The 22915-nt window shown below is 46.1% G+C and overlaps 2 protein-coding genes across 5 annotated transcripts; both read left to right on the top strand.

Annotated features, from left to right (window-relative positions):
- Nucleotides 1-865: 865 nt before the first annotated feature.
- Nucleotides 866-5063, top strand: LOC309515037 (GTPase IMAP family member 2-like). Its single transcript, XM_082192637.1, has 3 exons — nucleotides 866-1020; nucleotides 2627-2651; nucleotides 3643-5063. Exons 2-3 carry the CDS (start codon nucleotides 2633-2635, stop codon nucleotides 4398-4400), a joined length of 777 nt encoding a protein of 258 aa, XP_082048763.1. The 5' UTR covers nucleotides 866-1020; nucleotides 2627-2632; the 3' UTR covers nucleotides 4401-5063.
- Nucleotides 5064-8078: 3015 nt separating this feature from the next.
- On the top strand, nucleotides 8079-22817 carry LOC309515020 (GTPase IMAP family member 2-like). Of its 4 annotated transcripts, XM_082192607.1 has the most exons (6): nucleotides 8495-8721; nucleotides 9984-10050; nucleotides 17284-17406; nucleotides 18892-18980; nucleotides 20008-20032; nucleotides 21618-22817. In XM_082192607.1, the coding sequence occupies exons 4-6, from the start codon at nucleotides 18948-18950 to the stop codon at nucleotides 22445-22447; spliced, it is 888 nt and encodes a 295-aa protein (XP_082048733.1). In that variant the 5' UTR covers nucleotides 8495-8721; nucleotides 9984-10050; nucleotides 17284-17406; nucleotides 18892-18947; the 3' UTR covers nucleotides 22448-22817. The 4 variants fall into 4 exon arrangements, with proteins under 4 accessions (XP_082048736.1, XP_082048735.1, XP_082048734.1 ...); XM_082192610.1 differs by lacking the exons at nucleotides 17284-17406; nucleotides 18892-18980; nucleotides 20008-20032; nucleotides 21618-22817 and adding exons at nucleotides 10623-10758; nucleotides 11827-12768 and having other exon boundaries at nucleotides 8079-8721; XM_082192609.1 differs by lacking the exons at nucleotides 17284-17406; nucleotides 18892-18980; nucleotides 20008-20032; nucleotides 21618-22817 and adding exons at nucleotides 10583-10758; nucleotides 11827-12768 and having other exon boundaries at nucleotides 8080-8721.
- The last annotated feature ends 98 nt before the right edge of the window (nucleotides 22818-22915 follow it).

Raw genomic sequence — 22915 nt, 5'->3', positions numbered from 1 at the left:
GGTTCATGAAAAGCTCCACAGTCATTTACAAGAGTCGAATACAATCCTAAAAACGTGTAAGCACAATAAACATCTCCTTAAGGGGATCGAGGGGGCCCTGTGGGTGATGCCGTGCAACATCATGACGTCATGCGTGTGATGCTGTGTGATGCTGCATGACATCATGCATGAGACATTGCTCAACACCTTGAATCTTCTGTCTTCTTTGGAGATCCCTCATAGCTGAGTAAGATTGTCTTCCATAAACACAGTTTTATCAGTGACTGTGGAGGCCAATTCTGGATCCACACGTCCTTCCACAGTGGGGACATTGGTTCCGGGTGGGAGTTGATCACGGTGTGGATTTGCCAAGCGTGTCTTCCTCTTAGCACGTTTCTCCCTTGCGTCCTGAGTTTGAGCGTCTTCAAAGCCCAGGACACCTTTGGTCAAGGCTGTTCTCCAACTGGAGCGCTCGCAGGCCAGTGTTTCCCAGTTGTCGGTGTTTATACAACATTTTTAAAGATTTGGCTTGAGCCTTTGAACCTCTTTTGTTGACCACCAGCATTACACTTTGTGAGGACACCCTGAATATTAGGAGACTCGTTCCCCTCAGCCCCTGCCAGGCATCATTCCGTGCACTTCTCAGTCTAGTTTGGTGCTGATGATGTCAAGGCTGCAAGTTCGATGGGGCAGCTGCATATTCCTGCACTGCAGGGGGGTTGGGCTAGATGACCCTCGGGTCCCTTCCAACTCTATAAGTCTCTGATTCTGCGACCCTCTCGTGCGCTCGCCTTTTCTCTAAGCTGAAAAGTGCCAGAAGGTGCCACCCACCGCCCAAACCAGCTGCTGGTTCTCCAGGCATCCACTGGGGGGAAATCTTGTCCTGCTCGTTCCAAGCAGAAAAGGACCTAATTCAGCTGCTACTTTCATTTTCCCTTCGGAGAAGCAGCTCGTCTCTCGCTCCCGTTCACTGCAGGAAAACTCAAACCGGCGTGGAAGACGACGCGGGACGAGGAAGGATCTGCAGAATCAGCTGAGGAGGTGAGGTCTGCCATCTGGGAAGGGCCGAGTGTTGGAGAGAAGGGGGAGAAAAGGATCTGGTTGCAAAGGGAGCTCCTGCTGCAAGAGGACCCGGGAGACGCCCCTTGTCCCGCAGCCCTGGGCAGCCTCTCCGCGCTCCTGGGCGCACCTTCCTCGCTCGGAAGCAGCTCCCTTCAATATGCCCAGACATACCAGGCTGGGCCCCTGCCCTCAAGCTTCCTAGGGAGGCAGCAGCTGGGTTTAGCCTGTTGCAAGAAAAGGCAAGGAAGGATCCCTGTGGAGGATCCCTAAAGGCTGATCGACCGACTGTGGCTTAAGAGTGCGCCCGAACTGGGGCTTCTCTTCCACCACAAACAGGAACAGGGCAGTTGCAGGGTTGTGTTTGTCAGGGACACTGTCCTCCTTCTGGCGCTTGCTGAAATTATTCCTTACCCTCCCCAATGTTTTTCCGATGAAAATAGGGACGTCCTAGCCCATAATAATATTAATAGTTTTTTATTTGTACCCATCTGACTAGGTGGCCCCAGACACCCAGGGAGGCTTCCAACGTGTATATGTAAAAGCATTACCAAACATTAAACAGCTTCCCTCTCCAGATGTCTTCTAAAGGTTGTCTAGTTACTTCTCTCCTTGGCTCGTGGGTTCCGCAACTCCAGGCCCTCCAACATTTCTCCCATGATCATAGGGACATCCTACGCCTGGATGTCTCGGTTGGTTATAGCCAAGGTTGCAGGTTCGATCCCCGTTTGGGGCAGCTGGATATTCCTGCATTGCAGGGGGCTGGACTAGGTGACTCTCGGGGTCCCTCCCAACTCCCCAATTCTATGTTTCTAAGGAAAAGCGGGACATTCTGGGATCACATCTGAAACCGGAGGGGCTTCTGTAAATCTGGGACTGTCCCTGGAACACAGGGACACTTGGAAAGTCTGTTAATATTGTTTAGACAAGCCTATTCAGATGCTTAGAAAGCTGGTGAGACTTTTAATCTGTTTTTAGCTCTTGTCATTTTAACTTTTCAGCTTTTAAGTCATTGTTAATTCTTCTTAATGCTGATTTTATCTTTTGACAAAATGCTTTGAGGTTCTTCTCTTTTTTTACAATCAAGGGGTGCATATTTTTATGAAATGAATAAATTAAGCAAAGACTCCACCAGAATATAAATTTTATTATTTGTACCCCACACTTCTGACTGGGTTGCCCCAGCTGCTCTGGACGGCTTCCAACAGATCTAAACAAATAGAGAAAACATCAAATGTCATATAAAGCCTTATATGTTTAGACTGATGTTTGCCTGGCGCTCTCTTCAGGGTGAGGGGATGTTCTTCTGCTTGCAATACGTGAAAATAATAGTTGAAATTAATAATAATTACGTTTTTAATTTAGTTCTGTTGAAGTGCCACCTGAGGAAAGAGCCACAGCGTTTGGGCACAGTTCAGTGGGCATTTCCTTTCTCATTGCTTGCAAAATATTCTGAACATCTTTATGTCTGCAATGTGTTGTTTCTCATTTGAGATACCACATGTCTGAACTAGGGGTGGGGTGATGGGTTTGCAGATGGAAGGCTGCCTGAGAATTGCATCTTGATTTCTTGCCATTTTTTTTTCAGGGGAAGATGGACGGGACCAGAGGAGGTAAGGAAGGGTTCCAGTGACTCAGAGGCAGATTGACTGCTTGGGGTGGGGTGGATTATTCCAGATCTATTTCGCAGGAGCTTTTCACGGCACCCCCAATGACATTTATTTTATTTATTTGCAGAAAAAATAGTGTTATACCAATGTGTAATATTTTGGGGATTTGGGGAGGTGGGTGGTGCCTGGGTGGGGTGCCATCCTGACGCACATCTGCAGGAACCTAGAAGATGCCCTCGGCTGCATCAGGCCGCTGGTTCGCCCGGCTCATTCTTGCCTGCACTGACCAGAGCTGGGAAAAGGAACTAGCACTTGTTCAAATTCAGGATGCATATCATAAATCCCTGCATATTTTACAAAAAACTAAACCATTCAGTATTCCATTATTGCATCCATCAAAACTTATTTACACTGTTGAATTTATCAGGTGTACACAAATGTTTCCCAATCTGTTCTTCTTCTGCTTTTATTTATACATGTGTACGCTTTATATAAGGGACGCGGGTGGCGCTGTGGGTTAAACCACAGAGCCTAGGACTTGCCGATCAGAAGGTCGGTGGTTCGAATCCCCACGACGGGGTGAGCTCCTGTTGCTTGGTCCCTGCTCCTGTCAACCTAGCAGTTCGAAAGCACATCCCAGTGCAAGTAGATAAATAGGTACCACTCCAGTGGGAAGGTAAACGGGGTTTCCGTGCGCTGCTCTGGTTCGCCAGAAGCGGCTTAGTCATGCTGGCCACATCACCCGGAAGCTGTACGCCGGCTCCCTCGGCCAATAAAGCGAGATGAGCGCCGCAACCCCAGAGTCGGCCGCGACTGGACCTAATGCTCAGGGGTCCCTTTACCTTTACCTTACACTTTCCATATGCATTCAGTCTCTCTGAGGATCAGAAAACAATATAATTCTCAACAATCACATATCAAGAGGGATCCCACCAGAAGTGGCTGCTCTGATATTTTTGCTGACCAGCTCTTTGCTGTCTTTCAAAACCCGCAGGAAATCGGAGAGAACTGAGGATCGTCCTTGTGGGCAAGACTGGAGGCGGCAAAAGCGCCACAGGAAACAGCATCCTTGGCCAGAAGCTCTTTGATTCGAAACTTCAGGCCAGGACAACCACCTTGTCCTGCCAAAGGGCGTCTTGCACTTGGAGAGGCCATCCTGTGTCCGTGATTGACACAGCGGATATTTTGGGCACCGGAGATTGCGATGAAAGGCTGGACCAGGAGACCAAGCGCTGCCTTGACCTCTCTCAGCCTGGCCCTCATGCGCTCGTGTTTGTGACCCAGGTGGGCCGCTTCACCGCGGAGGACGAGGAGGCAGCCCAGCGAGTCCGGGAGATGTTTGGGACAGAGGCCATGAAGCACGCCATCCTCTTGTTCACCCGCAAAGAAGCCTTAGAAGGCAACTCCTTGCGGGATTACGTGATGCAGTCAGATAACGAGGCTGTCCGGAAGCTGGTCCAGGAATGCGGGGGGCGCTTCTGCGCTTTTAATAACAGGGCGGCATTAGGAGAACGGGAGGACCAGGTCTCTGAGCTGATGGAGATGGTCCTGGAGATGGTCGAGGGGAATGAAGAGCCATACCTGGAGACGCCATCCATGGAGGCAGCGCTTGGATCTTACATCTGCAGGAAAAGGGCCAAGGGAGAGGGGGAAGGGAAAGCTCACAAGGGTGTCAGCTACAGAAAAGTATTTATCGCCTTATGTGTGTGTGGTGCAGTGCTTTACTTTTTTCTTTATAATCGTTCCTCTTAATATCTCCCCTTTAGCAAAGCTGGGGATTTTTAAAGCCAGCCCACCAGCTTCTTATGAGGTGTCAGGAGAAAAACAAATAAACAAATGAACAAACCGGATTGTCTGGGTGCAATGTCCTAAGAATCGCATGCTTATTATTTTATTTGTCACTGCATCAGCTGCAATGCCCCTGTGACTCTGGACAAATAGGGAACAACAGAGCATGTGCTTCTCCAGTGCCTATACTATAGAGACATTTGTATTAGCCTCCTCTCCCCATTACACCACAAGGACCCCAAGGTGCACAGGACAATTTTATGCCTCCCTGCTGCTGTCAGATCCCAACCCTGCTACAACATACGACGCTGCCAGGTTCTGCACAGCAGCGCTCAAGATCCATCGGATGATGACCTGCCCCACAAACTAGATTTCGTGAACACTCACATGATAGTGCTCTCTAAACTGATAGTTGTAGTCTTTTATATACTAATCTTTTATTCTTCTCCACATCCATTTAATGCTCCTAAACCCTCTTTTTGTTTCTTTTAGATTCTTATAGTCTTTTAGATATACCTTCTCTTTTAATACTTTTTAGCTTTCCAAAATGTTTTACAGATTCTAAATGATTGTACCCCACCCTACTTATTCTGGTCTATGGCCGTAATAAAGATTTGATTGATTGATTGATTGATTGATTGATGATGGATTGCATCAGTTCATTCCATTTCTGAATCACACATCAAACCAATTGAACAGGACAAACATAACAATAAAAGCACGTATAAAACTATTCCACGTATGCGGACAAGGAAACAAACTCACATATCTTATTAAAGCCAGTACTAGGGCTGGGTTGTAATATTGTCCGGAAGTGGTTTGAAGTCCGTATCGTGATATTGGTTTCATAATATTTGACCTGGCAGTTTATCGCAAATCATGATGTGTGTGTACTATGCAGAAATCACAATGTGGGAAAAACCGTGAAGCCAGTCAGTGCCACTACACAGCTCCATCCATACATCAGACATTGTGATATATCGGTATATCATGGTGTTTAGCTGGTGATTTATGGCCATGTTGAAAACCAGATATCTGTTCACATCTATAGCTCCATCCTTATTTCAGACATTGTGATATATAAATATATTGCAATGTTTAGCTGGTGATGCATTGCAGTGATGAAAACCAGATATTGCCTTGCCCTAGCAAGTATAGATCAAAATCCCCACTTGTTAATGGGAAGGATTCTGATCTGGGTGGCAAACCATAATTATTCCCACTTAACAAATAGGTGACTGGGGCTGACTGCATACAGTATATTTAAGTTGCATGATTCCCCACAGAGAATTCTGGGAACTGGAGTCTGTGAAGGGTGTCTGGGATTGTTGCTCTCTGAGAGGTGAACTACAGTTCCCAGGATTCCTTGAAGGAAGTCATGTGCTCTTACTGTTCTTTCAATGTGTGATGCTGACCACTGACTGAGTTAAGTCCAAAACAAGCATGAATGAGTGTCCATAAAGAAATTTTGAAAAGAGGAAGAAAAATGGTTTGGGGAGGGGGGTGTGGCGTTCGTACGGAGCCCCCGGTCGTCTCACGGACTATTGACCCGTACACCACTAATCCGCTGCCACCAACCAGGTCCTCTCTGGTAAAATCACTTCAGCCTCAGTCAGGTTCTCAATTCATAAAGAAGAGTGTATTTTATTTCAGACTTAAAACAAAACTATTACAGCATTCCAAACAGTGTTCCTCTTTACTTTCTTAGACTTATGTTCCTCTCTCTATCTCTGCTACCACCCCACACTCAAGGACCAACTGCCCTGTCTCTCTATTACCAACTGCCTTTCCCAACCAGTCAACCCATGAAATCCAACCAACTACCCGCCCACAACTCCCAACGAACTCCTCTCAGAACTCCTTTATAAACCCACTGACTCCACCCCCCCCCTGGGTCCTGTCTGTGCAACCTATTTAACTATTTCCCCTCCAGCACTCTCTCATACATGGTAACGTCACAGGGGGTATTCAGAAGACAGAGAAGCCAGTGTTTAACCCTTTTCCTGCACACAATTTCCCCTCTCTAAATTCTCCTGATGACAAACCAACATGGTGCTCATAGCGCCAAAGTCATGAATTCAATACCCTTACGGCAACTTGCAGATTCCTGCATTGCAGAGCGTTAAACTAGATGATGCTTGGGATCATCTCAGGATCAATTCTATGATTCTAACCTTAAGCCATAAAATACAGAAATATTCCTTTAAAATACAAAAAGCATTTCATTCTGCCTTGCTTTTAAAGTTCCAGAGAAGAAAGAGCAGCTTTCTCCTAAGACAAGTGTCAGGGGTTCAGAGACAGAGGGACAGATGAGGGGGGAGACGGAGAGCGATGGAGAAGAATCCCAGGACAGTGAGGAAGAGAATGACAATGACTTGAGGTCTTCCATGAGTCTCTCAAGTGAATCAGAGGATTCCCAAAAGGGGGCGCCCCTAGTCAGGCCAAGGGGGGTCACAGGGGGAACCTGCCAGGAGCAGGGAAGCAGCGGGGAAACCCCGAGTGGGAGTGGGAGATCGGGACCGGCTTCCCAGCAGGAACGAAGTGAAGAGAGAGGAGTTCCCAGTGTGACACACAGAGCGGAGCAGGATGGAGACGGGGGAAGGAGATCAGGGCAGGACGTCCTGCCGGAAGAGGAGGAGAGTAGTACAGGGAGTTGTGTAAGTGTCAAGAGGAAGGTCAGGGGTAGCGAATGCGCGCCAGGTTCAAATGTGGAGGCGCGCGGAAATGGAGAGAGCCCGGAGGAGGAGCCTGGCCCCAAAGCACGAAGGAGGGGGGAACAGGCATCTGAGGGATCCGCTTCAGGAGAGAGCAGGAGGGAAGCAACCCAGGGGGGCAGGAAGACCCTGCGGAAAAGAAAGGACAGGAAGAGGTGGTCTAGCACAAGCCCCTTACACTGGTGTAGGGGCGGGACCGATTCAGAGGGGACTTCAAATGTCTAGCCTAACAGACGCGGGGGCTGCGCGCTCCGGCTGTGGAACTGATAATGAACTGCAATAAACATCCTTGTATATAAGAAGAGCTTGGCGTTGGTCTTTTGTGAGCTGAGACCTGAGGCAGCCCTGACAACAAGCCTCTCCTGCAAGTTTGTTTGCCAGACTTGAGATAAGAAATGGCTTATCAGTTCTGAAGCAGCAAAGCAGTTACTCTCTGGAAAGTAGTTCGGCTCCTGCAGTTTGGAGAGCATTTTGCAAATGTGAATGTCCACAAGCAGTGCTGGATTTACGTAGAAGCTGAAGAAGCTATAACTTAGGGCCCCATTCTCTTGGGGTCCCCTAAAAAATGTAAAGGGGGAAAATGGTACATTTCCAAAATAAAGGTAAAGGTAAAGGGACCCCTGATCATTAGGTCCAGTCGTGACCGACTCTGGGGTTGTGGTGCTCATCTCGCTTTCTTGGCCAAGGGAGCCGGCGTACAGCTTCCGGGTCATGTGGCCAGCATGATGAAGCCGCTTCTGGCAAACCAGAGCAGCGCATGGAAATGGTGTTTATCTTCCTGCCGGAGTGGTACCTATTTATCTACTGCACTTTGACGTGCTTTTGAACTGCTAGGTGGGCAGGAGCAGGGACCGGGCAATGGGAGCTCACCCTGTCGCGGGGATTCGAACTGCGACCTTCTGATTGGCAAGTCCTAGGCTCTGTGGTTTAGACCACAGCGCCACCTGTGTCCCTTCTCATTTCCAAAATAGAAGATAAAAAACAATTACTTTGATATAATGCATATTTTGTGATGTGCAAATGGCTTGAGATGCCTATGACGTCCATAAATTACCATATAGCATATATTCAACACAAAAAACAGTGACAATTTGTTGCTGACAAAGGACAGCTGGACATAGAAAGGGCCCCATTACCTTCAGGAGCTGAGGGCCTCATCAAACCTCAATCCGGTCCTAGACACAAGTTCTAATGAGAGAGGGAAACTTTTCTGTCTCTTTTCTCTGTCCACATGCCGTGAGTGGAGCCCCATGGGCTCAGTGGGGTTGGCTTTCGAGAATGCATGCGCAGGATTGGGCTGCCTGCCGCTTGCAGTCTCCCTCTCCCCCCGGAGTTGCTTGCAAAGCCTTTTCCCTTCCAACCTGCTGCTGTCTCGGGCAGCCAGGGGGCGTCCCCTGCTCTGCTTCAGGAAACCGAATTTATTCTGCCCCGTGAACTTTCATTTTCAGCTCCGAGCGAACCTTCGTCTCACAAGCTGAACGATTTCAGGGAGAGCGGAGGAAGGAGCAGCGTACAGAGCAGAAATAGAAAAATCCACTGATGAAGAGAGAATTCTTGTAATCTCCAAAAAGGTAGGGGGAAGAGACGGAAGCTGCAGGTGGGGGGGGGCGGGCAAAGGAGTCCAAACCGATTAGTTTTTTCATGGTGCAATTTTGTACGTGTCGGCTCAGAACTGAGCCCAATGGGATGGTTAGGACTGCAGCTCACAGGCAAAGCATTTCTGCATGAAGAAATCAAAATAGGCATTTGGAATCTGCTGGTTGTAGCCATCCAAGGGGACGTTTGCATGATGACAAGATGAAACCTGGCTCACGAAATGTTTGCCCATGAAAAGATGAGGGTTGGTGATGCCTCGCTGAGGGGACTTTATGCGAGGATAGGGACAGGGGAGGAATTTAGTTTACAGTTAAAATTGAGCCTACATAATTTGCACTTTCTGAAATAAGATGGAAACTGAAACACAGCCAGCCTTCGCGATTCACACTTTTCTGAATTTTGTGGTGCAGTTCTCCAGCCAAACAATGTATATGAAAATGCAAAAAGCAGGGGGAAGTGTGGAATAAAATACATATATTACTTTTTAAAAAAATCAAAAAATCCATGTATTATGTTGGGGGAAATTGCTTGCAAGAATGTGTACATACAAAAATGTTTTTTAGGAGAGATTAGCATAAATGCTGGTGAATTTGCATGAGGTTTGTTTTATTTTTAATGCAGATTGCTGCACAAATTTAGAGAGCTGTATTTGTCAAAATGAGAAACTGAGAGAACTGATTTGAGGCAGGGCTTAGCCTCAGAACCTGTTTTGAGTGCCACAACTCTGCCCAGAAAAAAATTAAGTAATTGCATATAGAACAAGGAAACAAAACCCAAGATTTGGGGTGGATTCATGCCCAAAATATTTTAAAATTATTTGAAGAATTTGTGGTAGGATCAGTTTTGCTCTAGTTCCTGATGGCACCGAGTTTTACCCTCAGGCTCACAGGAACTGATGCCATCTCTTGACACATTTAAAAGCCTTTTTTGCCTGAGAATGATATCCCTGAAGTCTGACAGAGTCATGGCACACCAACTGCACAATTGTAGAAATGTCTGGATTGGTATCCGTTTAATGGGTGTGTGGTCTTTTGAATTTGTAAAATATTTCATCTTCATGTGTGTCATGCTGGTGGTTTTTGTTCTGTAAATCTGCACATCAGTGGAAATAAAGAAATAAGTGGGATTTTACTGGGATTTAAAATAAAAATAAAAATGTATGGACTGCAAAAATAAAAATCTGCCACAGAAAGTAGCTTGCAATTGTTCGTACAGCTGTAACTCTTGTCATTTGCAGGGAGAAGAGACCGGGGCGGGTGCGTCAGCGGCAGCGAGATATGGCAAAGCAGTCAGGATCCCCCAAGGTAAGTGGGAACCAAGGTGCCATTTAGGAGATATCAGGATCCTGGTCGGCTAAAGGAGTCCAGCTCTCCTCCCAGCTTTCTTGCAGGACAGAGGAAGTAGCTTTTGCAGACCCAGTTTGGTCCTCGTGATGCTAATGGAGGAGGAGCTTTTGTCTATTGTCACTTCAGCGATAAGGAAAAATCCTAGGGTGCAGATTTCCTCTGCTGCCTGGCTCGTCGGGATGCCACTCCCCGCGGATCCCTCTGGTCAGCAGGAGGAGGAGTCTCCAGCCAAGTGAAAGAAGCAAAACAGCGGCCAGTAGACCTGATCTTTATTTGTTGCAACAAGGTTCAAACACACAGAGAATAGGAACCCCCAGCATGGGGTTGCGTGAACTTTTAAGACGTTCCGCCCCTTCCCATAATACATTTCCAGATACATCACAAATATGTCACAAAGTAGGAGTGTTTGGCATGTAGAAACATGAGCCCATCACCCACTCCTGCAATAACCCCAGTTCCTGACACCTTTTAACTACCCTCTCACTCCAAGGAACACAGGCCCCACAGATTTACGATAATCCTCTCTCAAGTTTGCACTTTTGAGGACCCGTGTCCCGGGGCGTTGGGTTTGCTGACCGAAGGCTGCTAGTAGCTAACCTGTTATGTTGCAACAAACATTCCAGGGGCAGAAGTGGTGGCAGAAAGAAGACAACGCACAAGATTCTGGTAAGTGTTCCCCATTGAGTTTAACATCCTGCTGCATAGGATAGGGAATATCATAGAGGGCTGCCATGTGCCCTCTTTTTCCAGTAAAGGTAAAGGTAAAGGGACCCCTGACCGTTAGGTCCAGTTGTGGCCGACTCTGGGGTTGTGGCGCTCATCTCGCTTTACTGGCCAAGGGAGCCGGCGTACAGTTTCCAGGTCATGTGGCCGGCATGACTAAGCCGCTTCTGGTGAACCAGAGCAGGGCACGGAAACACTGTTTACCTTCCCGCCGGAGCGGTACCTATTTATCTATTTGCACTTTGACGTGCTTTCGAACTGCTAGGTGGGCAGGAGCAGGGACCAAGCAACGGGAGCTCACCCTGTCGCAGGGATTCGAACCACTGACCTTCTGATCGGCAAGTCCTAGGCTCAGTGGTTTAACCCACAGCACCACCTTTTCCCCATCTTTTTCCAGTAGAAGTCGGCAAATGTGTCCTCTTTTTTGCTCCTCAAAATATGTTTGTGTGTGTGTTTATTCCATATACAGTGGTACCTCGGTTTAAGTACTGAATTCCTTCCGGAGGTCCGTACTTAACCTGAAACTGTTCTTAACCTGAAGCACCGCTTTAGCTAATGGGGCCTCCTGCCGCTGCCGCGCCGTGGGAGAACAATTTCTGTTCTCATCCTGAGGTACCACTGTACCTGAAAGAACACTGTAAACAATTAAAAACATTAGCAGGACTACAATAACACTTGCAATATGAAAAAAGACTATGGTTAAAATTTGAGTTATATAGATAAATAGGGAATGCTATGAGATGCAGAAGAAGATGTTGTTTGTGGACTCCACGGAGGGGAGGAGGGAGGTCGGAGAATTCAGAGAATTCAATATTTCATTATTGTATTCTAAGTTTGAATGTCAAATCATAAATGTAAAATTAATTTAGAATTATTATTTTTTAAAAAGGAAAGGGACGGGTAGGAAGGGGGGACTCCCCCCCTTACGTGTAACAGATCCCCAGGGGATCCACTGCAAGAATGTGGTTGGTCAAGGGAGCACTGCTCTGACGTGATCTTTCTAATTCACAGGGGACAAGGATGAATCAGAACTGTGTATCGTCCTTCTTGGCAAGGCCGGTGTGGGGAAAAGTGCCACAGGGAACACCCTCCTCGGACGGGAGAAATTTCACTCAGCTTTTTCAGCTAAGCCGACAACTCAGAACATCGAGAAGGCGAGTGGGGAATTTAAGGGCCAGAGGTTTTCTGTGATTGACACGCCCGCTGTCTCTAGTTCAAAATCTCTCAAACAGCACAAGCGAGAGATCAAAAAACTCTGCAACTCCAGTCCTTACGTTCTGGTCTTTGTGATCACCGTGGGCCGTTTCACTCCAGAAGACAAGAAAACTGCTAAAAAGGTCAAGAAAAGGTTTAGGAAGAAGTTTGGGAAGCGCATGCTTGTCTTGTTCACCCACAAAGAGGATTTGAAAGGTGAATCCTTGGAGGAATATGTGGAGAAGTCCGAAAACAAGGTTAAGAAACTGGTTGAGAAATGTGGGAATCGCTGCTTCGCTTTGAATAACAAGGCAGCTGGAGAAGAGAAGGAGGAGGCCTCCAAGCTGCTGATGGAAAAGCTCTGGCAGATCCTTCAAGGGGACGGATCAAGGCCCTGCACAGAAAAAGGGAAAGAGGAGGAAAGGAGAAAGAATTGAAGGATGCTCTCATATCATCTAGTTCATAGTGTTTTGTTTCTTTCTAAAATATGTGGGGCTTCCCTTGTGCCTAATCTGGAAGTTGCAATGAGTGCAGGATGCCACCATTGTTGACAGCAGCAGGTGTTTGTCAGCCTAGGACACCTGGGCTCAGAGACCTGCCCTGGCTCCCGATTTGCTGCCAGGCCAAGTTCAAGGCGTTGCTCTCAGGATATTAAGTTCTTAACAGTTTGGGAGCAGTTTAGCCCTGAGATCGCCTGACCCCACATGTGGTCTTTGGACTGCTTTGATTGGCAGAATGGGCACAGTTACAGGTGCCATATAATATGGTTTGAACAAAGACATTGGATTCTTATAGTGTCCTTCAGCTCTCTATATTGGACAAACAGGCCAAACCTTACGCCAAAGAATAAACGGACATAAATCTGACATCAAGAATCACAAAACAGAGAAACCAGTAGGAGAACACTTCAATCTCCCAGGACATTCTATACAAGATCTCAAAGTAGCTGTTTTACTACAAAGGAATTTCAGAAATAGACTGGAAAGAGAAGCTGCTGAATTGCAACTCATTACCAAACTTAAAACCATGGAGAGACCTGGTTTGAACAAAGACATTGGATTCTTATCTCATTATACATGACTAAGCCATTCTTCACCTTCTCACCCCTTGCCTTTTCCTGTAAGACCTATTGCAGTTGTTAAGAGTCGTCAACAGGCACATCTCAGCTATCTGCCAATCTCCCATTCCCACCACCCTTCTGAGTAATACCCCTCCCCACCTTCTCACTATATAGAAGGATCTGGCAACTTCTGTTTCAGTGTATCTGAAGAAGTGTGCATGCACACGAAAGCTCATACCAAGAACTAACTTAGTTGGTCTTTAAGGTGCTACTGGAAGGAATTTTTTTATTTTGACTATGGCAGACCAACACGGCTACCTATCTGTAACTGTACATATAATATCTGTTCTGCATTGATAAGTAATTGCTCTTTCAGTGTGACGGCACCAACCCTCCTGGCTATCAACATCAGGCAGGCAACTTTGTTTTTTTTTGCTGCCTACAAAAAACATTTTTGATCAGACAAGGCTACTCACATATTTAGAATACTGATAAGTTTGTAGTTTGTCGCTGGTTTTAATTTGTGGATGTTTTCATTGTTATTAATCATAATCCTGTTGTTTTATTCATTTTGCAAAGCACTTTGAGGTTTTCTACAATCAAGAGGTAAAGGAATTTTATGAAAATAATAACATAACTGTCTGCAGTTTCCTAAACCCCACATAGGAGTGGATACATCAATCCACTTCAGTTCTCTCAGTTTCTCATTTTTCCTGTCTTAAACTCTCTGGAAATGCATTATTTTTATTTTTGAACCATTATGAAAGTTTAGCCATATTTTTGTGTCAATTTCTCCTAACAAACACCTTTGTAAATTACATACATACTTTTGCAAGACACAGTTCCTAATAAAATGCACCTTTGCATGTCATTTTCACGGTTATATGCGTCCTTGTGAATTCCAGCTAGAGAACTGCATCGCGAGATTCCACAAAGGGAGGATTTTAGATATTGGCTGTTTCATTTTGCTTTGGAAAGTGGAAATTTACTATTTCCACCTTTCAAAGGAAGCTGGATCAAATTTGTCCTGCATCCCTCATTCCTCCTCCTTGTTCCTCAGACCCTTTAATCGCCCATCTCTCTGGTATTTGTAGGGCCAGCCCCATGGGAAATCCTATTGAACTCGGTGGGACTTACTTCTGAGTAAAAATGGTTCGGCTTGCAGTGGGAAGCTGCCTAGTCTTTACCCAGTTACCTGGGAGTAAGCACCCTTGAATACCGTGGGATTTACTTATGAGTAGACAGCGCAAGGCTCCATTTACAATTAAGGAATAAACACTCCCAGTGTTTCCTGAGAAATGGCTGGCAGCTGAAGCATTGCAATTACAGAATGGAAAGGGGATTGGTGACCTTTTCCTTCAAAATTATAGGAGGGGCTTTGTGCGCCGCCATCACCATTTCCTCCATTTGGTGCAGGAATTTTATTTTCAGGGTAAACAGGAGTCCATTTTTGCTCCTACACACCACTTTTAATTGTTCTCCCATACTTCCGAGGGGAGGAAAAAGGAAAACCGGGGCATTCCAGGATCAAATCAGAAACTGGGATGGCTTATGCAATTCCTGGGCTGTCCCTGGAAAACCGGGGATCTTTGAGAACATGCATTCTCCCATCTCATGGTCGGACTATCCCTGATTGAGATTTCAGAAGGCTCTCCCGGCTCAGGAGGCCAAGGAAGGCAGAGAAAGCTGCAGGGAAACTACGGGAGTAAACAGCGAAAGCGAAAGCGAAAGCGAAATCTATGTGCTGTGGACCATTTCTGAGAATTTGCACCGTTACAAATAACACCCTGCGTAGTGTGGGAAACCCCGATAGGCAGGAAGAGCATTCTGTTTTTCATATCTGTTTCTATCTTTTGCTCCACCTTGAATGCAAAACAACATAGCGGTTTCTCTCCTCTTTGCACAACAGAGCAGCAGAGATCTCGCAGTTTCATCCCACATGCTATGTTTTGTTTATGCTGCACGAAAACCTTATTTCACATGCATATATCTGGAGTGTGTTACAGGAATTTATGTAAAGGTTGGGGGCGGGCAGGGTGTTTGCCCTCCAGCAGACATCACACACACACACACCAACTACCAAACTCAACACAATCACTCCTGCAAATGTCCCCACAAAACACTTCATCACAGTTTTTTCGTATCTCTGTTCAAAGGGCCTCCGCTGCACATCACCAAATGCAACAATCCACTGATAAACATATCTACATACTGGCTCACTGGGAAAACTTTAGAAAGGCATATAAAATCTCTCCTGTCTGGATTTGTGCCTTTCCAACTTTGTTCTGTTCAGGGAAGGAATAGCTATCAAGGGGGGAGTCTGGGATGTGGGCAACCATAATCCCTGAAACCTGGGATCACGTCCTCAGCAGCGTCTTGCACAAGAGATACTCCCTGGCATCCTGGCAAATGGGTGCCAGGCAGGTGGTCATCTCATGCACAATAGCCAACCATCCAAGAATGGATTGTGCTCCCGGGTCAGGACAAAGAGGTGTCATTACCTGACCTGGAAACCCAGGAACTTGTCAATACTTCCTTTGTATCACTCAATGGGGGTAAGGTGGAGGGCAAGAGAGGGTTGGGGGCAGAACCTGATGGACAGGTTTCTGCCAGAGACCCCTCCCCATTTGTGACATATGTATGATGTATCTAAGATGTGTGCATGATGTTTCACCAAAGGTGTTTGTGGGGGAAAGTGGGGGATGTGAAACACAACTACAACATTCCTAGAGTGAACATGTTAGAACATGGGGAGGAATGTTTGTCCAGCCAGCATGTAAACTTCCTGTTTCCTTCTGGGCTGGGACAGACTTCCTCTGCATGTGACGAGAGGTGGGTGTGGCCTCACCTGTGCAGGTAATGACAAAAGCACAGGGCAGGGCAGCCATCTCTCTCTTTTTGACTACATGCATTGAAGAAGCAACATCTGCGTAGCCAAAGATGCTCTAAGAGAGGACAAAGGGACTGTCTTCTTATGAGAGAGTTTTCAGGGTGTGTGTTACTTTTCTAAGCTAAGTCTGCCTTCTGGGATCCTATTGTGAACAGAATGATGTGTGAGTAAACTCTTTTTATACTTTTATAGAAGTCTGTGTCGTGTCTTATCGTTTATGAGGGAATAAGGGGGAAATACCAGAACAGTTATTATAGAGGCTTTAGCGAGCCTGAGCAAACACATCTGCTGCAAGTTTAAAAAGGGGAATGTTACTCTGCTAAATTGTGAACTTGTTAACACAAGTTGGAAAGGCTATAATCAGACAATATATCCTCTCCTGCATCCCTGAACATCCCCACAAAAAGAAAACTTATGAAAGAGGAAGCATCCCTTTGTTCGGGGCTTCTGCCATGTGGAAGTCCTGTTGCAGCAGTCTTTTGAATAAAAGATCAAGCCGACCAGCTGCTGTTTTGCTCCTCATTTTTTGGCTGGTGTCTTTGTTTGGCAATCCAGGTGAGCCCTGGGATTTTCCTATAGCAAGTGTAGCATGCACAGTGCGGTTGCAGGGAAAGTGTGCAAAATCTGTAGAAGGACTTTAATTTTAATTGCTGTATTTTTCTGTCTATAAGACGCCCCCATGTATAAGACGACCCCTATTTTTTGAGCCCCAAATTAAGCAATAAGTATTTTAAATGTTCCATGTATAAGACGATCCCCAATTTTAAACTTTAAAAAAATTGGGGGAAATATAGTCTTATACAGAGAATAATACGGTAAGGTTATTCTCCCCAGTTGGGGGCAGTTTATTATATTCCACCATTCTAGCACAGGGGTCGGGAACTTGAGCTTGCATCTACACAATCTGCAAAATGCCAGGAAAAAGAAAGAGGCTCTGAAGGCAAATCTTCTGATTCCATGATAATGGGGCCACAATAGTCTCTGAGCTTGCGCAGAGTGCCTTGCCTTTCTGCTGGGCAGCTGCTGCCTGCACCCCTTTAAAACTTCAGGGCAGGAATAAGGGACACAAAGACAGTGAGAGTCAAGGTCGTGGAGGGAAACACCGGGACCAAAATAGCTGCAAAGACACACGAACAAAAATGTTGAAATGTCTGTAACTTCCTTTGCAGCAGAACTTAGCAGCATTAACCCTCACGATTGCTTTTGTGCTGGCAAAAACTCTTTCTTTAAGCCAACGGCTTTTTCTGGCAGGCTGTGGGTGGAGTTTTGGCCATTTCTCACTGGAGGAGAATGTAGTTTATTGAAGCCTGTCCTTCATTTCCAGTTTGGAGCCAACAGCAGCCGCCTCCTCTGCTCCTTCTGTCTGCACTTCAGGAAAAGAATATCGTCCAAGAACGTCCAGAAGTAGGAAAGATCTGGAGGAGCCACACCTGTGATCTCCAAAGAGGTAGATGGGAAGGGGTGAAGAGAACAGGGTCAAAACCGGAGACGTTTTTCAACAAGGCTCTCTCCTAAGAAAGACCCAGAGTCTGTCGCAGCAAAAACAGGAAGGAGTCTTCCAACAACTTCAAGACTCTTGGGTTTCTTCTTCTGCAACAACTTCTGTGCAATTATAAAAATATTAAGAGCTTTTTCAAAAAAATGTTTTATTTATCCTTTTGAAATTTATACATTTCATTAATTTGACAATCATTTTAGCATTTCAAAGTTTGGCTTCCTTCCGCCTCTTTCTGCGGTTCCTTAAATTTATTTTTTAATATCTTCTGCATATGACAATTCATTTAATTTGCTCATTTAATTATCTACTTTAAATATAAGTTAAATTGTAGCTAAAAACATATAAATGGAGATATGTTATAAAAATGTTAAAAATTGACAATCAATTAAAAAATATTCTAGAAATAAATAAATAAGACTTAAATTTATAAGACAGTGAACGCTGCAATCCTAACCACACTTACCTGTGTTACCGGAAAAATCCGAGGGCTCCCTTGGACAAAAACAAAGACACCAACCAGGACAACTTGGAGCAAAACAGCAGCCTGTAGGCTTGGCCTTGATTGAACTGTTGCAACAGGGTGTTCCCCTCACTTGCAGGAGAGAGGAAAGACCCAGAACAATGGGCTGCAAGACCTTATAAAAACTTTTGAAATTCCCCTCCTCTAGCTCAAGCCCACCCCCAGAAACATCATGCATACATTTCAGAAAGGAGGGGTTGACATCATGCATACATTTCAGAAAGGAGGGGTTGAGGGAGGAGTTGTGGTGGTAACCTGAGTGACCTGTCACCTGGCTGGTTCCCCCTTTCCCCCTCCCCATGAGTCATTTTCTGAAGACAAAGGGTAGTCGCAGTTTCCTGCCCCCTGAGGGAAGATCTGCTCACTGTCCTTTGTTCCAGTCCATGCTGAATCCACTACCATATGCAAGTTCTTTGTGATCTTGATTGTCTTCTGTCTGGGACCATCAGGGTTGGCATAGCAACTGGGCAGGGCTCCTGTAGATGTGCTGGGATGCTGAAGGGATTATGGCTGGCCTGTATCAAACCTTCCCCATTTTGTAGTCCTTCCTTCATGGAGTAAAATAAAAGTGGAACAGTGCAAATCCGATGTATGATTGATATTCTATGAATTTATAACAGAAGTGTAGCGTATGTAGTGTGTGAGTGTGAGTGTGTGTGAAGTTTGCACAAACTGAATGATGGGGGGGGGGGTTTCCTGCTACACCTGGGAAGAAGCCCCACTGAATTCAGTAGGACTTGCTCCTGAGCAGACTTGGTGGAGGTTTCCCTTTGAATTGCTTCAGCAATTCTGTTGAGTTTAGCAAGCCCTGCACTGGGGCTGATGTATCATCATAGAGGTTGCACCCACGCCCTGCCTTCGGCTCACGGGGCAGGCTGGCTTTCAGACAAATGACTAACTTGCATTGTTTGCAGGAACAAATCCTGGAAGACTGTCACCTTGAAGCAAGAAAATTGCCCCGGGAGAAAACATGTCACGTGAACCATTGCTGAAAACCTCAGAGGTAAGCCCCAAGAAAGGGTGGGCAATTTGCTCTTGGATCATTTAACAGAAAGGAGAGTAGAAAGGTAATTCATAGAATCATAGAACTGTAGACTTGGAAGGGGACCCAGGGGTCATCTAGTCCAACCCCCTGAAATTCAGGAAACACAGTTAAAGAATCACTGACAGGTGGCCACCCAGCCTCTGCTTTAAAATCTCCAGGAAGGAGAGTCCACAACTGTTGAACTGCTCTTACTGTCAGAAAGGTTTTCCTGGTGTTTAGTCAGAATCTCCTTTCTCATAACTTGAAGCCATGGGTTCGAGTCCCACCCTCCAGAGCAGGAGAAAACTGGTGATTGGTGGTGGCAGCCGGTCGGAGACTGGCATTGGCGATCAGTGGCGTAGCGTGGGTTGTCAGCACCCGGGGCAAGGCAAGTAATTTGCGCCCCCAACCCGTGGATTTGCGCCCCCTAACCCTAACCCCCAGATGTTGCGCCCGGTGCGGCCGGCCCCCCCTGCACCCCCCACGCTACGCCACTGTTGGCGATTGGGGGTGTGATTGGTGTCTGCGTCAAGGCCTGCTTACGATCGGCTGCGGCAATTGGGCGATTGATTAGCGGCAGTGGCGATGCTTGCGTGCAATTGTGTGTGGTTTTGTGTAGTGTGCAGGAGGGCTTATGGCAATGAGGGTGCAGACAATTGGTGGCTGTGGCAATCCCCCCCCCCCATTTTTTGTCGCAGTCCCCCCAAAAAGGGGTCATCTTATACAAGGGGGCGTGTTATACCTGGAAAAATACGGCATCTCTGTTTCTCAGGATCTGTGCACTTTGCAAAAAGTGAGGCCTCAGAGCATTGAGAAGATTCAGGGGGGTTGTTCTTAAAGAAGAGCAGTGGGTGATTTAATAATAATAATAATAATAATAATAATAATAATAATAATAAATAAATAAATGATTTAAAAGCATTTCTCAACTAGCACCAAATTAGTGTTCAAGTTTGCAAACCGAAGGCTGCTTTGGACTAACCTTAAACTATCACAAATATTTCAGGCAGATGAAGATTCCGTCGGAGAAGGTAAGAAAGAAGGCAAAACATCACATTTTGGGGGAGAAATCTACATTAGCTACTGTCTCACAAACATTATTTATCCCTTCCTCCATTTTTAATGGTTCCAGTTGAAACTGCACCAGTATTCCCAGCTCTCCCCTTCCTGAAGGTTACAGGGAGCAGACGATTCCCTGGTTACAACAGCTTCTCTGGCTAGCCATCATTTTCCAGGCAAAATTCAAGGACCTTTAAAGCCCTTTACAGCTTCAGGCCAAGCTATCTGAAAGACTGTATTCCCTCATATGAACCGGCTTGGATTTTGAATGATACCAACTGTACGAATGTCATGATCTACAGTGATAAACCATCTGAAAAATTCAGATTGTCACCCCTGTTTGCAGCCTGGCAAATTCTTATGGGAGAGGACAGTCCTTCAGATAACCTGGGTCTAAGCTGTACTTGGCACAATCAGCACAGTTTTCCTTCCACTGCAGTCCAGCTTCCAACAAAAACTACCTGATTCGTCTTGCTATCCACCATGGCCAAATTTAACATGCTAAATTTCCCCATATGAACCGGCCCGGTTCCTGCAATCATCCCTTGACATCCTTCTTTGTGCGTCTCCTCTTCAAGAGGTCTGGAGGGTGGCAACACAAGAGCAGGGCCTTTTCTACAGTGGCTCCCCATTTGCGGAATGCTCTCCCCTGGAGGCCTGCCTTGTGCCTTCATTGCAGATCCTTTAGGTACCAAGAGAAAATGTTTCTCTTCAGCCAGGCCTTTGGCTGATTAACTTTCTATGGCCTTTTAAATGTGTTTGTGGGAATGGGGTTATTGGTTTGTTTTTGTCCTTGTTCATTATGTTTTTAGTTTTCTCGTTTTGTATTTTTATGATGTGAAAAGCCCCGTACTTTTTGGATGAAGGGTGACATACAAATTTAATAAATAATAATAACCAGGGCATTTTTTCAGCTGGAGCTCAGCTGCAGTACCTCTCAGGTGTGTTAGTGTTACAGAACAAGGGAGAAGTTTTTGGTGAGCTCCAGCAAACTCTTTTTTCTACTAAAATAGCATGGATCATAATGGATGTTGTGATTAATTACACAATACCACACCGTTCATTTCAACACAAAGGCCACTAATTTTAATGGAAAGGAAATACAGTGGAACCTCGGTTGTCGAACACCTCAAACATTTCAGATTTTGAATGCCAAAAACCCGAAAGTAACTGCTCCAGTTTTCGAATGATTTTTGGAAGCCGAACATGCTATGCGGCTTCCTTTTTGAGTTTCCCTATTGTACTGAGGCTTCCGTATTGAATTTTTGGTTTTCAAACGTTTTGGAAACATTCTTCCGGAACAGTTTACATTCGAAAACCAAGGTACCACTGTATCATCAGACAAGCAGCAGAAGCAAATCCCCATCCTATTCTCCTGCCTGATTTCCATCCCAAACAACAACAGTTGAGCTGCCGCCATTTTCACCCCTCAGCTTCGCTGGACGGCAGTGAGGTGTTGCATTGAATATCAGAAAAGGGTTGAGGTTCACCCGGAGAGAACTCGAGCCCTATGGTTGCTGATCTCCTGTTCTCTAACATCTCCTCCATTGCTCACAGGAGAAGACAGAGAACTGAGGATAATCCTCGTCGGTAAAACAGGCTGCGGGAAAAGTGCCACGGGAAACACCATCCTTGGCCGGAAAGAATTCGTGTCGGCGCTTAGGCCAGGAACAACAACTGTGACCTGCCAAAGAGGCCAGGGGACCTGGAATGGCAAGACTGTCTTGGTGGTGGACACAGCAGATATTTTGAGCTCAGGTGCCTTCAGTGATGAAGCATTAGCAGCCGAGATCATCCGTGGCATTGAGCTGTCCAGGCCTGGTCCCCACGCTCTGGTTTTCGTGACTCAGGTGGGGCGTTTCACAGCAGAAGATGAGGCGGCAGCGAAGCAAGTCCAGGATGTCTTTGGCTTAGAGGCCACCAGGCACATGGTGGTCTTGTTCACCCGCAAAGAAGATTTAGGTGGAGGCTCCTTGCGGGATTATGTGGGGTGGTCAGAGAACAAGGCTGTCAAGGAGCTGATGGAGAAATGTGGCAGCCGCTTCTGCGCTTTCAATAACAGGGCAGAAGGGGAAGAGAGGGAGGAGCAGGTCTCCGAGCTGATGGACATGATCCAAGACATGGTTCAGGAGAACAGAGGAGGCTATTACATCAACGAGCTGTACTTGGAGCCCGACATAACCAGTGCAGATCTCAGGAGTTACATGATAGGAAACAGATGGGCCAGGCAAAGAGCAGAGCAAGTTTCTGGCAGGAGGCAGAATGTACCGCGTCTCGTGGCAGATTGGTTGTTGGTCGCTACGGGGATTGCAATTGGGTGCGCTTTGCTGGGCTACATTATTTGGCGTCTGTTTTCTTACTTTCAAGTTGGGAAATCTGCCTCCTAAAATAGCTCATATTGGTCTTCCATACCCTCTCCAGCTGTTTTTGGCCTACAACTCCCATCATCCCTAGCTAGCAGGACCGGTGGTCAGGGATGATGGGAATTGTAGTCCAAAAAACAGCTGGAGACCCACATTTGGGAAACCCTGGGATAGAATGTCAGACTAGGAAATCCCTGACTGCTCAGGGTTCAGATCCCCACCACTCAGCCATGAATCTCACCGGGTGACCTCAGGCCAGTCACTCACTCTCAGCTTAAACTACCTCACAGGGTTGTTGTGAGGATAAAATGGGGAGGGAGAGAATTATGAACTCCTTGGAGGAAAAGGTGGGATATAAATGTAATTAATAAAGAAATAAACTCTTGTGTAGCAAGATGAGCAACCTAACTTAACTTGGAAGGTTAGTTTTGGAAAAAAGGGGATTACATCTGTAAAAGATTAAGTAAAAGAAAAGAATAAGGGAAAATTTGA

Source organism: Podarcis vaucheri, assembly GCF_965113315.1.
Source record: "Podarcis vaucheri genome assembly, chromosome: 12".
In the NCBI taxonomy this organism is placed as follows: domain Eukaryota; kingdom Metazoa; phylum Chordata; class Lepidosauria; order Squamata; family Lacertidae; genus Podarcis; species Podarcis vaucheri.
This window is presented reverse-complemented; position numbering and strand designations above follow the sequence as displayed.